This window comes from Rosa chinensis, chromosome 3 (assembly GCF_002994745.2).
Source record: "Rosa chinensis cultivar Old Blush chromosome 3, RchiOBHm-V2, whole genome shotgun sequence".
NCBI classification, from domain to species: Eukaryota; Viridiplantae; Streptophyta; class Magnoliopsida; order Rosales; family Rosaceae; genus Rosa; species Rosa chinensis.
In genome coordinates this window covers 37,675,619-37,689,910 of record NC_037090.1, presented here as the reverse complement: position 1 = coordinate 37,689,910, position 14,292 = coordinate 37,675,619, and the positions used below count along the sequence as shown (strand labels likewise).

Below are 14,292 nucleotides of genomic sequence, written 5' to 3'. Positions count from 1 at the left end.
TTCTGTTTTTCTTGGAGGTAATGGGAACTCCCGGAGAGTTCTGGAATACGCAGGCTGTAACTTACAGCCACCACTGGGGGAGGTTGACGTGGCGCGGGGAGAGCCACTCATTGGATCAATGTAGGGGTTCAACGTAATTTCACAGTTGACGGTGCCGTTAGAGGCTATAAAATATTTTACAGCCCTTGTCGTCAGCCACCGCAATCGAACTGGAATCCTTTCCTCAGAGGAGGCTCAGACCCAAAATCACTTGTCTTTCCGCAGAAGCAGCCATCACAAGAGCATAAGCGCGAAGGGCGGCTCTTACGAGATGAAAAGGGAATAAAGGGTTGTTGCTTTTAATGGAGCCCCGTTTCATTATAGCCTTTGCAGAAGCGATATCAAGATTCAAGAGTCAAGGTAGGTGTTTCATTATAGCCGTTGCAGAAACCGTACCAATATCGGGGGTTGAGGAAATGCTCTCCGGTTAGCGTCTCATCCCGTCCTATCTCCCATCATCTTGGCCGGTAAGTGGTTTTTAAAATTTCAAATATTTTTTGTATCTCATACTGGGTAGAGGACGGTTATTGAGTTTGGGCTCTAATGGTATATAGTAATCAACCAGGTTTCTATGAGTGGAGTATGCATTCATTTTTGATGTATTTGCTTTTTGGGGGTTTCCTTTTGCCTTTACTTTGGTACCCAGTTACGATTTTCATGCCAACTTCACTTTTGTTTTTTGTTTCAACTAAATTTCTGCTTTATGTATTTGTTTTTGTTTTCAAATGGTGCTCTTTCCCATCATTGCAGGTTACTTTAGATTAAAGCATTGTTTCCTTTCATAATGTTGTGATAGTTTTGTCCTTTTGTATTTATGTGTTCTGTAACTTCATTTTAACTATTGTTATGGCTTATGGGAGCTGGCACTCCCGGCAGCAGTAGAATCAATTGTAATTGAAATGTATTAGAGTATGTGATTGAAATTGTTTATCCTTGATAAGTTGTATGCTCGGCAACAGACTATGCATTCTAATCTTTATCTGTTGGGTAGGAGTCTTTGGAGAGAATTGCTTGTGCTTGCAGTGGAATCAAAGTCTGGGAATAAGGAGTGATTGATACAGACATTTAACTAATCCGCTTATAGTAAAGTCTTCTTTGGTTCGATCAAGGCGTGTAAAAGAGGGTTTTCTCTACATGCCTTGATCGAGCTAAAGAAGACTTTGGTATAGGTTGCAGTAGTGTGATTTATGTTTGTTATCATTTACTAAAGTATGATTTTTTTTTCTAATGCAGGTTCTGTTGTGTGTCTTGGACTATTTGGTTTAGGTCAAAGACTCAAAGGAGTTTTGTGATATTGAAAACAGGTGAGAACATTACTGTATTTGTCATTTTTGTAGATCAATTGTAATCGTTAAGTAATTTTTGATTTCTTTTGATTGACTGATAGTATTAGGTAGGAACATGACTTGTATGGTCTTCAAAGTTTGTTACCATAAATCGGTATTTAGCTTTCTGTCAGTTTTTTAGTTGAAGTTAGAATTTTTAACAATCTGATATAATGGTTTGAGTTTAATAACGAAATTGTTTTAGTTGTCTTTATTGAATTTTACCCTTTGATAAAATGAATGCAGCAATAATCATAGCAGTAATCGAATTGAGATTGAACTCTCAAATGTTCTTATTCTTTGTCTGAATAATTTTATCTTTTCTTCTTTATTATATATTCTTTGAAAAAATAGTTATATGATCCTTTTAAATAGATAGGTTGTTGTGTTTAGATTCATTAACTGTAGGTTATTTTGGAGTGAAACAAAGCCGGCTAAGCCCTCAACACAGTTAATAGAACTATGTTTTGAAGTTGGAGAAAACTTCAGCAAGCTTCAAGTTAACAGTGATGCAATCAATGTCATCAAAGTGATTGAGAGTCATAATTAGGATCTAAGTCAACAAGGTCCGATCTTTGATAACATCTAATTAACAGCAACCAAAAAGGCCATACATAGTAAAGATTCAGTATTTTATAAAGAAAATCACGTACTGTAGCTAGAAAATTTTAAACCAAAAATGGGTAGTTAGCAGTGGTAAAAGTTACTGATCACTTTTTGTCAGTAATTGATCTAATCATGTTGAACTCTAAGAGACGCCTTCCGATCTCAGCAGAAATTTGAGCTGTACTTCAACAATTCGAGAAATTTACTTTTACAGCATAAACCTTTCATTTAGGGTGATATGGGTATGTATTTGAAATTTGCATTGCAGTTCTCTACATGCCTTTCAAAATGAAAGAATATGTGCTCTTCCCAGTTCAGCTAACCCTAGAATTCCATTCCTTTGTTCCCTCCATGCCTTTCTTCAACCTTGCTATCTCATATATTAGACGTTGTATTATATACAGTCCGCATAATCTGAAGGATTGAATCCACTGTTAGTATTTCAAAGCTTTACTAACAAGTGTCTTTGACTGAAAGGCCATCGAGGACATCACTTTCCAGATCAACCTGAAGCTCTTTAAACATAGCCATAACCTGAATCATTACATTATCATAAAATGTTAGTATCTTATAAAGCTTCCAGATAGAGCAGCAAATAGATTAGTAGTTTAACTGCATTTAAGTTTGGTCATATGAATATAGTTTGTTTTTCCTTCCCTTGAATTGTAATCTGATATTCCTTCATGATTTACATAGTGAATAAGCATGAGAATATATGCCTGAAGAAATATGTGTTTACCTTTTTCACACTCACAGCCTGCATCAGTAAACAACATTTTGTCTGTTTGTGAGAATGCAATTAACTGTTGTTTTAATGGAATGTCTTAACAGAATTGGGATTTTGTAGATAAGGTATTGATTTGAAATGACTCCAAAGTTTTGGTATTTTTTGTACTTTTCCCTTACATGGTCCATGCTTAGTTTTGGGCCCATTTCATTTTTCCTTTGATCTGTGTAGCTTTAACAATGTTGTAGCTCCCTTTTTATCATCAATTGTACTGTTAACTATTGTGTGATATACCTTATGCAAACCCCATCTTGATGAGCCCACACCCATAAAATTTATAATGCTGCAACATGTTCTGTCCATTTGTTGTTGGTATATTATTGCTGTAAATTATATCTGATATTGTAGCAGCAAATTATACTGTTATTATTGATTTGAAACTGAAATGCAAGGCAATGTAGGTTAATATGGAGAACAATGAAGGAGGTGTATGTTACACTGACCATCTGTACCACAGCTCATTCCCATCGGACGAAGAAGTATCTGATGATGATGGGTTATTACAAATTGGTGAAGATGAGGAAGGGTTCTTTTGTGATGGAGGAGAGAAAGGGCTTGGTCATACATCAGAAATTGGTAATGATAAATGTCATTTGATGGATATGGAGACATTAGATGGAACGAATGTCAGTGGGTGTGGAGACTTAAATGGCAAGGATAACAGTAATTTGTATATGGATGATATGAAGGATGTTGTGTTCAGCAGCGTATGTGAAGCTGAAAAGTTCTATCATTTATACTCTCGTGTTATTGGATTCAGCACAAGGAAGGACAGGAAGGTTAGAGCATATCGTTCTGAATTTGTCATAAGAAGGGAGTGGGTATGTTCAAAACAGGGCGAAGCAACGATTAACGCCAAGAAACAGGGACTGAAAGAAAAGGGGAAGACTCTGATCCAAGCTGAGAAAAAGAAGATGAAGAGGAATCAATGTCCAAGGGGTAAAAGATATAGCCGAGTTGGATGCATGGCCGGATTTGGAATTCGATACTGCAAGGAAAGGAAGAAGTATTTTGTATCAAAGTTCATAACCAATCACAATCATGATGTTGCTGTTTCAGAAGAGGTTCAATTCCTTCGTTCTCACCGAGGAGTGACTGACAGCGTCATTGCCCAGGTTGAGGCTCTACAGAAAGCTTAAGTGCACATAAGCCGGATATATGAAAATTTTGGTTCCATGTTAGTTTTTTCTCATTCACAGAATCACAGTTGGGTTATCAATGAAAAAGTTTCCAAGTTTAGCTGCAGTATAGCACCTAAGTTTTTGATCAGCAATGCTGACACTGATATTTTGTTACTTAGCAATGGGACCTCTGGGGTGGAGTGGTTGTATCCAATGGTTTCGAACCTAACGGTTCGAACTCTTTGGGAGAGCATTACTTTGTTTTAGTAACTTCAATACTTGATTTTTATGTATTGGTTTTATTATTTAAGAGGAGTGACTTCTTTAAATGTGACCTATTTAGACAAGCTGAGGAGATCTCACCAAAACCCCCAAAATGCTTTGTTTGTGATAAAAGCCTTCAATTCCAGATCATTTACATGCACCAACATTATAGTAAGAAGGCCCCTCTTGAAGGTTTATGGAATGTGATATTTTGTTTATGGAATGTGATATTTTTCGTTGGTATTAATCTTTTGATAGAATCACCTAACACTGTAGATACAAATGCGTATCACTATAGATAGAAACCTGTTTTACTTTAGATATAAACGTGTTTCTCTAGATACAAACCCGTTGCAGTAGGAGTAGTGATACTCTTAATCCCTTATGTTAGAACTTTATGTTGGTGGTCAATATGCAGTAGTAGCTAGTCATTAAGCCTCTGTCTCAAAATCACAACACAGCAAGAACCCCCAACACCGAGGTTCTCCAGGAATGCAAAATCCCCGAAGTGGCATGTTTTTTAATGGAGCGCTCCCTCATAATGTCTTGTATGGTTCTGGGTACCCACACATGCATGGACCAAGTTGGTTCAATCCAAGGTAGATCAAGACTTTGATTTGTTCTTCCGTTCATTGTTTTCGATCAATGAGTTCTTTGATTAAGCTCATTCAAATGAGATTGTTGATGCTTGTTGTTAACCTAATGACTCTTTTTGTGTAATGGATCAGAATGCATTTCTAATTGGAAACATTTCATAGTGCTAGTGCCTAGTTGACTGTAACTGCATGTTGAAACCGCACCAGCAAGAGAGAGTTTGGGACTATATCAGTCAGATGAGTTTCTGGGATGATGGTTAATGATCATTTGCTTTGCACTAGTCTTCAACCTATTTCATAACATAATTGCAGCGGTAATGCATGCTTTCTGGACTAGCTTTTCATTTGTATGTTTTCATATTCTGTAGACCTGCATAGTCTACTGCATTCCTTATCTTGAAGTCAACAAAAACATGTGTCGAATCTAGTATGGAGACATTTAGAATTAGATAAACTTAACAGAATCTGTTCCCGTTCTGCTATATTGCCATTCTGCTGCAGAATCTGTTCAAGATTTCAACAGCAGATACGCTAAGGCACTACGACTTCTTAGCTGACGATTTAAGGCACAAATGAAGCACTAGCAGTTTTCCATAACACAAGCTAGTGCCGTAATTCTGAATCAGATTCTACCTGTTATATACAGCCGAAAAGGCAAATGGATACAACACGATACCTATATATGAGAAAATAGTACACAAGTATTCCATTTATACAAAGAACCTTCAATCCAAGCACAATATGGGTCATTAGAAACTAATATTATGTTGAACTCCAGCACAGGAACTTCAGTGCAAAGCTACAAGCAAAGAACATATGGCTAATGTGACATGAGATACGTAACATACCATCTACATCAATTTGAAAAATAGTATGTAACTCCTCAGCTGCATCTTCCCCAATATAGTATTCGCTCAACCCATGCTATCTCTCTATTATGTAACTCCTCAGCTGCAAATGAGAAATACTTGTTTAAATTGTCAATCAGTGTCACCTAAAGTTGCCTATTAACCAACAACCAAAGAGGGTCCTATCTATCTCTCATTAGGCGACATATGTTGACGGTGATATACAACCAAATACCTCTTACACTAGTCTTCTTGATTAATTTGTATACTAATAATGCCCTTATTTATGGATAAGAAGTATAGTAGAAATCTCTCAAATCCGTCAAATATTCAAATGGTTTGAAAAACAGTAGTCTTCTCATAACGTAGCTCTTGACCATTGAATGTTAATAGAATATTAATGAGAAAATAAGCATGGAGCTGGACCAAAGTCACACACAACATATATCTTTGCTCTCTCTCCACCCCACAGTTTTTCTCTCTCAAATTGAGAAGTGAGAAGCTAATCGAAATGGGTGTGCTAGATTATCTGCAAGACAATTTAACAATAAGCTCCAATCCCAAAAAGAAATGCAAGGCAATGCAGGCATCATCCAAACCTCTCAATAAACAACTTACCTTCGAAGCGGAGAAAGACAGAGGTAGCTACTACACTTGCAACACAGAAAAGAAGAAGAGAAGAACCTCTATCTGCAATCAATCAAAATAGTGGACACCCAAAACCTAATCAAACTAATCAACCCCCACTCTTCTTAGGAATACCCATCTTCTTTTGTGTCAGTTCCCCTTGCATATATTTAAACATAAAGAAAGACGGCAAATTTTAGTTTAACTACCGTAAACCCGAAACAAATTGCAGAAGCATTTTAATTCTGTATTAATAAAATGCATATACGTCCCAAATTCAGTCAATCTAATGCTTTTTATAATACCATGTACTGGACCATACTAGACCATGTACTAGAGCAATTCAAGGGCTTTTTATAATTATTCTGCAACAGAGAACTAGAATGAAGATATTTTTTCATATAAATTTTGCTCCATAAGCCTTGATCATTTTGCACCAATCTCCAACTGGCCTTAGCCAACATGGCCTTATTCATGTCAGTTGTCTTTTTGATTCCTAAGCCACCAAAACACTTAGGCCTGCACACCATATCCCAATTAGTGAGGTGAACTTTCCTCTTCTGCTCAGTGTCTCCCCATAGAAAATCCCTATTGAGCTTATCCAATTTATCACATATTTGGGTCGGAAGCTTAGCAGTTTGCATTGCATAGACAGGAATTGAAGAATTAACTGATTGAATAAGAGTTAAGCGCCCAGCCATATTCAAAGTCTTGCTCTTCCAACTAGCCAACCTAGACTGAACTTTGTCAACAATACCTGCATAAGTGTTTCTTGTGACCCTAGTATGAAGCATAGGCGTACCCAGGTACATCCCAATATCATTAGTAAGGGGAGAGCCACATATTCTGCTAATGGCAGTAGCAGTTACCTTATTAATGTTAGGAGAGCAGTAGACCATAGACTTCTCAAAGTTGACTGTTTGACCAGAGAGGCCACAGAAAAGATCCATGCATTGCTATAACACTTTAGCCTGGTTAGTACTAGCTTCAGAGAATAGAATTAAGTCATCAGCAAAGAAAAGATGGGACACAAAGGGTCCAGATTGAGAAGATTGGATTGGTTTCCACAGATTGACATCGATAGAAGATCTAATGAGATGGGAAAGTTTCTCCATGCAGAGCACAAACAAGTAAGGAGAGAGAGGATCACCTTGTCTAATACCTCTACCACCATTAAAAGACTCAGAAAGTTCACCATTAACAATGATCTGGTAGCTAGCAGTTTTAACACAACTCATAATAAGCTTGACAAGATTATCAGGGATTCTAACTTCATACAAGACTTGCTCAATAAAGTTCCAACTGAGTTTATCATAGGCCTTGGACAAATCCACTTTCCAGGCCATAAATCCTTTGGCCCCCTTAGAACTTTTGCACTTATGCAATATTTCTTGAGCAATCATGATATTATCAGAAATATGCCTTCCAGGAACAAAGCTTACTTGATTTGGACTAATCCACTTCCCAAGCATAGGTCTAATTCTATCAACAACAATCTTAGAAATTATTTTGTAGACAGTACAGCACAGGCTAATAGGTCTAAAAAGGTGCATATGCTGTGGAGCATAAACTTTTGGGACTAAAGTAATAAGAGTGTGATTAAGGCCAGGAGGGATCGTACCAGTCTGAAACGCAGAATTGACAACCTTGATAATCTTAGAGGAGCAAAGGGGCCAATGTTGTTGATAGAATAAGGCAGGAAATCCATCAACACCAGGTGCTTTAAGTCTTCCAATTCTAAAGAGAGCATTATGAATCTCAGTATCCGAGACATGCCTACCCATCAGATTAAGATCAGTAATATTAACATCTGGAAAAAGTATGGGAATGTGAAAACGGAGATCCGAACTAATCTCAGCTGAGAAGAGATTACTAAAAAACCTCACAACAATTTGTTGCATGGCAGTAAGGTCATCAGTCCAAATACCATTAGAATCGAACAGACCATCAATCTTATTTCTTCTTCTTCTAATTACAGTAGTTAAGTGGAAAAATTTGGTGTTTCTGTCACCCTCACTTAACCATTTATCTCTTGACTTTTGCTTCCAAAAGAGAGCCTCAGCATCTCTAATCTTTTCATATTTTGCAATCAGTTCCTTCTCCAAATCCTGCAGAAAAGGATTCTCATTCCTTCCCAAACTCTTTTGGATACCACAAATTCTAGCAAGGAGAGCCCTCTTTTGTCTGAAAATATTTCCAAACACCTCCTTATTCCAGTAATTAAGAGAAGTAGCCAAAGTTGTGGTCTTGTGCATGAGATCCCCTGAGCACTTATTCCAGGTTTCATTGATCATCTCAGTATAGCTTTCATGTTGCATCCACATAGCCTGAAATCTAAAAGGAGGGTTTTTCCTCGAATGTCTAGTATCAGGACACAGCTTAACTAGAATGGGGCAATGATCAGACTTCATTCTAGCTAGGTGGATGACACAAGCATCAGGAAATAAAATCCTCCAATCACTATTGCAGAAGCATCTATCTAACCTTTCTTTTACTGTATTATTTGTCCATGTGAAGTCAGCACCACGGTAACCCATGTCAATAAGGCCATTCCTGCAAACCCAATCTTGCATACCCCCAAACCTATAGTGCTTAGAACCACCAATCTTATCAGAGAAAGAGAGTAGTTCATTAAAGTCTCCCACAATCATCCAGGGGAGATTAATAGTCTTGGACAAGTCATCAAGATAGTTCCAGAGTGTGCTTCTAGACGTATTACAAGGACTGGCATATATCCCAGAAAGCAACTAAGTCTGGACCCCATTCCAAGTAACCTTAACAGAGATAGACTGAAAATTAGAATCCACAAAGTCAACAGTAACTTTATTTTTATTCCATAGAAGCCAAAGACCACCAGAAAACCCATTAGCTTCCATAATTCTGTAATCAGTAAAACCAAGTGACAGAAGACATTTCTTGGCCCCCTTGAATTGGATACGAGGCTCACACACAATTAACAAATCAATAATCTGCATTTTGACAAGGTCCTAAATTGAGGACCTGAACTTCTCACTCCCAGCTCCACGAGCATTCCAAAAAAGGATGTGATCCATTAAAATGTAGAGGGGAGGAGGGAAAAAACCCAAACTAGGCATCAACCATACCTTCCCCAACTTGGGAAGGCTGGTTGTCATCACCGGTCAAATTGCTATTGTCAGCAAAGGTCTTCTTAACAAAACAATCAGAGGCCTGAGAAATAGATGATTCAGTTCTAGCTTCTAACATACTCTCCTCAGGAGGGCAGTGACCAAAAATTGCAGAAATTCCATTCCCAAACACATTCTCAACATTCTCAAATGAGAGCTTTTTGAAAACGTTAGGCTGGTGTTTGGCAACAGAAGAGATAATACCTTTAGATTTTCTTTGATATTGCATAGTAGATTTGGAGCCACTGCTGCTCTCAACATTAGATACATCTTTCATTGGGACTCGAGGACCAGTCTTCAGGCTTTCAGATGCAGAAGTACGAATACCAGTAACATTAGAAACAGTAGATGTGCCAGGTTTGGCAGGGGTGGCCTTATTCAGGCTCTTCTTCTTCTCTTGGAAGCTGGTCCAGAGTTTCACAATGGGGATAGATGATGTTTTTACAGAAGTGTCAGGGATAGTCTCAAGTTCAGCATCAGCAGTAGCAGCCTCATCTTGCAGCACTGTGAACCTAGAGCCCTTGTTGGCATTTTTCTTAGGACCATTAGCCTCAATACTTTTCTTCTTATTCCTATAGTTCATAAGCATCCAAGGACCCATATCTTCCTTGATCATAGAAGCCTGATCATCATGGCCATCAGAGTTATGCCTTAAACCCTCCTTTTCAGCAGAATCCATGATGTGATCATTAGTGTTGTTAACAGGGTTTGGAGCACTAGAGTCAATAGCAATAGAAGGGCATTTATCCTTGGCATGACCATAACAACCACATTCAAAGCATATCAGAGAGATTCCCTCATATATAACATTGTAAGCCACAGATTCCACTTCAACAAAAGGCCTAAGAGGTTTGTTAAGATCAATTTCAATACAGACTCTGGCAAATTTCCCTCTAGCTTGGCCTATAGTGACCTGATCTACCTTAACAACATCACCAAGCACTTTCCCAATTTTAGCAACAGTGTAATCCTTGAAGTATTTCACAGGTAGACCACATATTCTAACCCATAAAGCCATTTTACCAATTACCTCACTCATAGGGTCAAAATCAGGCCTCCATTTCCTAACAATTAAGGTCTACCCAGCCAAAATCCAAGGTCCACCGCAGAGAACATGGTTCATATCTTCCTCTAAGTTGAACTTAACAATGAAGAAATCGTTAGGCAGATCAATTAATTGCCAGCCCCCTTTCACTTGCCACTTTCTTCTCAACCCCTTAAGCATGAAATCAAAAGAGTTTGTAGAGTTTGGTTTACCCATGAGCTTAACCACCACAGCACAACGCCAATCATAATCAAGTTTAAACAAATTTGTTGTGTACCTTCTCTGAGAACGAGACATTTTGGCCGTGCTTGCCTTGGGTGTAGGTACAGTCCTCATCGGTTAACTCGAAATCCTCCATCATCGTCTTACTGTAGCGATCGACTGGGTTTTTGAGCTTACTAGCATAGCTCGCATCAGAGAAGTGAGGGAGAGCAGCCTTGACAGTAGAATCAAGGTCCTCCATGCGAAGGGCTTCAAGATCCGTAGATGACAAGACCCACCCCGAATTCCATCCTGGAATCCGAAGTGGCCCTGCGGGACCCACCTTTAAAGGAGACTTACCAAAAATTTCAGCATAACCTCCCTTAAAAATGGATAACCTAAAATCCTGCGGAAAACCAAAATTCACTTCTAAAAAATCCAACCACAACACCTGGAGCCACCCTGCTCCCAAATTCAACCAATCCCATCTCAAAGCTAACAACATCATACATAATCTCCGAAAGGTACAAGTTACTACAATCACCAAAGTTAGGTCATAGACCTTAAATATAATTCATACAAGTTTGGGTCACAAATCCCTTAGTAATCAGAGCATTCTAGGAATATAAGTTTAACATAGAGTACAGTAGGCTGAATAAAAAACCTACAAAATATGATGACGGAAGCGGATGCGGTCACTATGGCTCACTTCAGAACGCCGAGCAGCAACACTGAAAACTGGGCATTTGAAACCGAAGGGCCCAGGGGAAAGTAATTGAAAACACGTTAGCGTGAGTGGACAAAAATAAAAGATTTTTAAACTAAATGGATTTTATACTTTCCCTTATTTATTTCTTTAAAATTCCCGATGCAAGCAATGTTTAACAAAAATAAAATAAGAGGAGTTCCGCTCTTGAAAGCCGACTAGCCCCGCTAGTCACAAACAAATAAAAGAAAAGGTTGAAACTCCGATACTCAAAGAAATAGAACCAGCCCCGCTGGCTAAACGAAAATCGAGCTAGCCCCGCTAGTCGAAAATAGTATAAAGAGTAGGGGAAGACGATAGCCATACGAGTGAGCCACCCAGGCTCGGGTGATAGCCTCCCAGGCTAAAATACTCCCATTACTCCCGTAATATACCCTTACGCCACTAAGTGTAGCGATAGGATACTGGGCTTCAGAATTACTGTCACAGAGACAGTAATCAGCGCCACAAAGGCGGAGGGCTTCGGTGATCCCATCACCTCGCCACAAAGGCAGAAGATCAATGCTAGCAATGATAGTAGTCACCCTAAGTATGGCATAAGAACCCGAAAACCAAGTAAAACCACGAATACATAAAGCTTCCCCATATCTTGTAAAAGAATTTCTCATGACGTGTCCCACACGCCAAGATAATCTCATCTTCAAAATAAATAGGATATAAATAAGTATAAAGATTTACTTCATTGAATTTCATAAAAATCTCAATCGCCGAATATAAGTATAATATAAATAGTATAAATCCGGAAACCATATCGGAAATAAATAAATAAAGGAAAAATAGGCATAAACCAATGACGTGACCCCGCACGCCATAAAACCTTCAAATAATCAAATAACCAAAACCCTTCCTGAAATTAACCATATACTCGGGAAATTAATACTATAAACAAATTATAGGCTCGGAATCAATTAAATAAATGCATGCATCATTCTTTGAAAATAAAAGTCCACTCACAATATATGCTCAATCCTGACGTCGCTCGGTATTTTCCTCGTATGGAGACTCCTCTCATCCTGTACGAATAACATTCATAAATATATATAATTCACAGGACGGAATTTTAGCTTTACGATACCTATAATTGGAAATTCAAAACATCTCCCTTCCCAAAATCCGACTCCTCAACACTCTACAACATCCGTCCTTAATACTCCAACATTAATCTTTCATCAGTGTAATATTTAAAGTGAACTCGAAAGGAATTCGGCGATCGAATTCGCGAAAATCAATAATTAATCAATTAAACTCAATTCGTAATTCCTCCGATTTCCACCAAACTTCATGCATTACATTCTACAATCATTATAGGGTATATGGGATTAAAACTACAATTAAATCGTAGCTCTACGCGCCACCACGCGCCACCTACAGTGGCCCCACGCGCCGGCGACCACTACCTCCGATGACCACCAAATTCCGGCACTAGCATCTACACAACAAGCCCAACCATTTTCCCAACTACAACATAATCCAATTTTACCTCGAAGTGGCCGAATCAAACCGGTGAAGAAATGCCCGAAACTTCAAGAACCCTAGAAATGAAAAATTGTCAATTCGATCTCTACAATACAAATTGAAACGAACTACCTTAGGGGAAATGATCTCTATCAAAAACCAAACCTTTGATGCTAACCTGGTGGCCGGAGGTGGCCGGAAATCGGCGAAATCCCAAAACTGCAGCCGGAGCAATCTATGCTTCGATCCGAACTTTCACGGCCAAAACTCCAAAATCCTAGGTCATTGGTGTCAAGAGCGGGTTGAGGCGCCCCTGAGGTGACCGGTTGCACGCCGGATGGTGGCCGGAAAGTGCAGAATCGGAGGGAGGAAGAAAACCCGAAGGGAAAGGGGGAAGAGTCGGGGAAGAGGAGAGAGAAAGAGGGGTGGGTTTCCTGTTTTGGAAACCTACCCGGGTAACTTTCCATATTTATTCAAATTTTACCATGAACAGTAACTTTTGTATTTCACTCATAACTTTTGCATACGAACTCCGATTTTTACGTACCACATATGCACGCGCTCGGTTTAACGTCCTCTACAACTTTCATGAAGGAAATTTTCCCAAATTATTAACTCAAAAAAAATCAATTTTTAACCACCCCCTAAACGTTAAAATTATAACCGCGAACGGTAACCATAAAGAATTTCATGTAACTCAGTAAAAATGGTATATCAGATGTGGGGTGTAACAGTAGAGATATCTCCACCCTTCTTAGTTCGTTTCCTTTGTAGCATTTGGGAATCACAAGCTCCGCCGCTTCCCGGTGGAAGGGCGGAGAACACGAAAGCTGGCGTCGCCACCAGTACCTTGACAGAGCCCGGAGAAAGGCCGGAGAAGGTAAGGTCAGCAGGCCAATCGGAGTTCAGATGTAGGTTGGCTGAGGGGTTTGGGGAAGGCGCGTGTGGCGCGTACCAGAGAGCAGAAGAAAACACAGATTAAATTGTCAATCTAATGCTTTTATACATCAATTCCATATATTACAAAATTACAAATTTAATTAATCTCAATATCCCAACAGAAAACATTCACAACTCAAAAGCTTGGAATTCTTACCATGTACCATTTCTGCCCAGACATTTCCCTTTTAATGACCTGCAGCCCTCCTTAGTTCCTCATAACCCCTTGCTTCATGGTTACATAGATCGAAGCATCGGATGAGTTGAACCCGGCTGTTGTGCTCAGCGGACCTGCAAATTCTTCAAAATAGACAAAGACAGTGAAGCATTTTACCCAGAAACCAAGGCCACCTCAGAGGAGGGTCAGGAGCTTCTTAGGTCAAGTACCTAAACCGCTCCGGCATAGTTCTCTCCCAACTACTCTGCTCCTCAGCTTCATCAACGCCATCCTCTTTTGCATTCACAAAACCCTTAACTTCCTTTCAAACAAAAACCCAATTGCTTTCCCGGAAAACCCACGAATTGGT

General features: G+C 39.0%; 1 protein-coding gene and 1 long non-coding RNA gene across 3 annotated transcripts; one reads left to right on the top strand and one right to left on the bottom strand.

The window, feature by feature from the left end:
* Positions 1 to 141: 141 nt before the first annotated feature.
* Positions 142 to 4,317, top strand: LOC112191252 (protein FAR1-RELATED SEQUENCE 5). Of its 2 annotated transcripts, none has more exons than XM_024330583.2 (3): positions 142 to 506; positions 1,273 to 1,343; positions 3,150 to 4,317. In XM_024330583.2, exon 3 carries the CDS (start codon positions 3,165 to 3,167, stop codon positions 3,894 to 3,896), a length of 732 nt encoding a protein of 243 aa, XP_024186351.1. In that variant the 5' UTR covers positions 142 to 506; positions 1,273 to 1,343; positions 3,150 to 3,164; the 3' UTR covers positions 3,897 to 4,317. The 2 variants fall into 2 exon arrangements, with proteins under 2 accessions (XP_024186351.1, XP_024186350.1); XM_024330582.2 differs by having other exon boundaries at positions 150 to 506; positions 3,159 to 4,317.
* Positions 4,318 to 5,353: 1,036 nt separating this feature from the next.
* On the bottom strand, positions 5,354 to 13,968 carry LOC112193759. Its single transcript, XR_002934011.2, has 2 exons — positions 13,923 to 13,968; positions 5,354 to 5,689 (listed from the first exon to the last, which is right to left on the bottom strand). It is a non-coding gene; the product is annotated as an uncharacterized LOC112193759 (long non-coding RNA).
* Between the last annotated feature and the right edge of the window lie 324 nt (positions 13,969 to 14,292).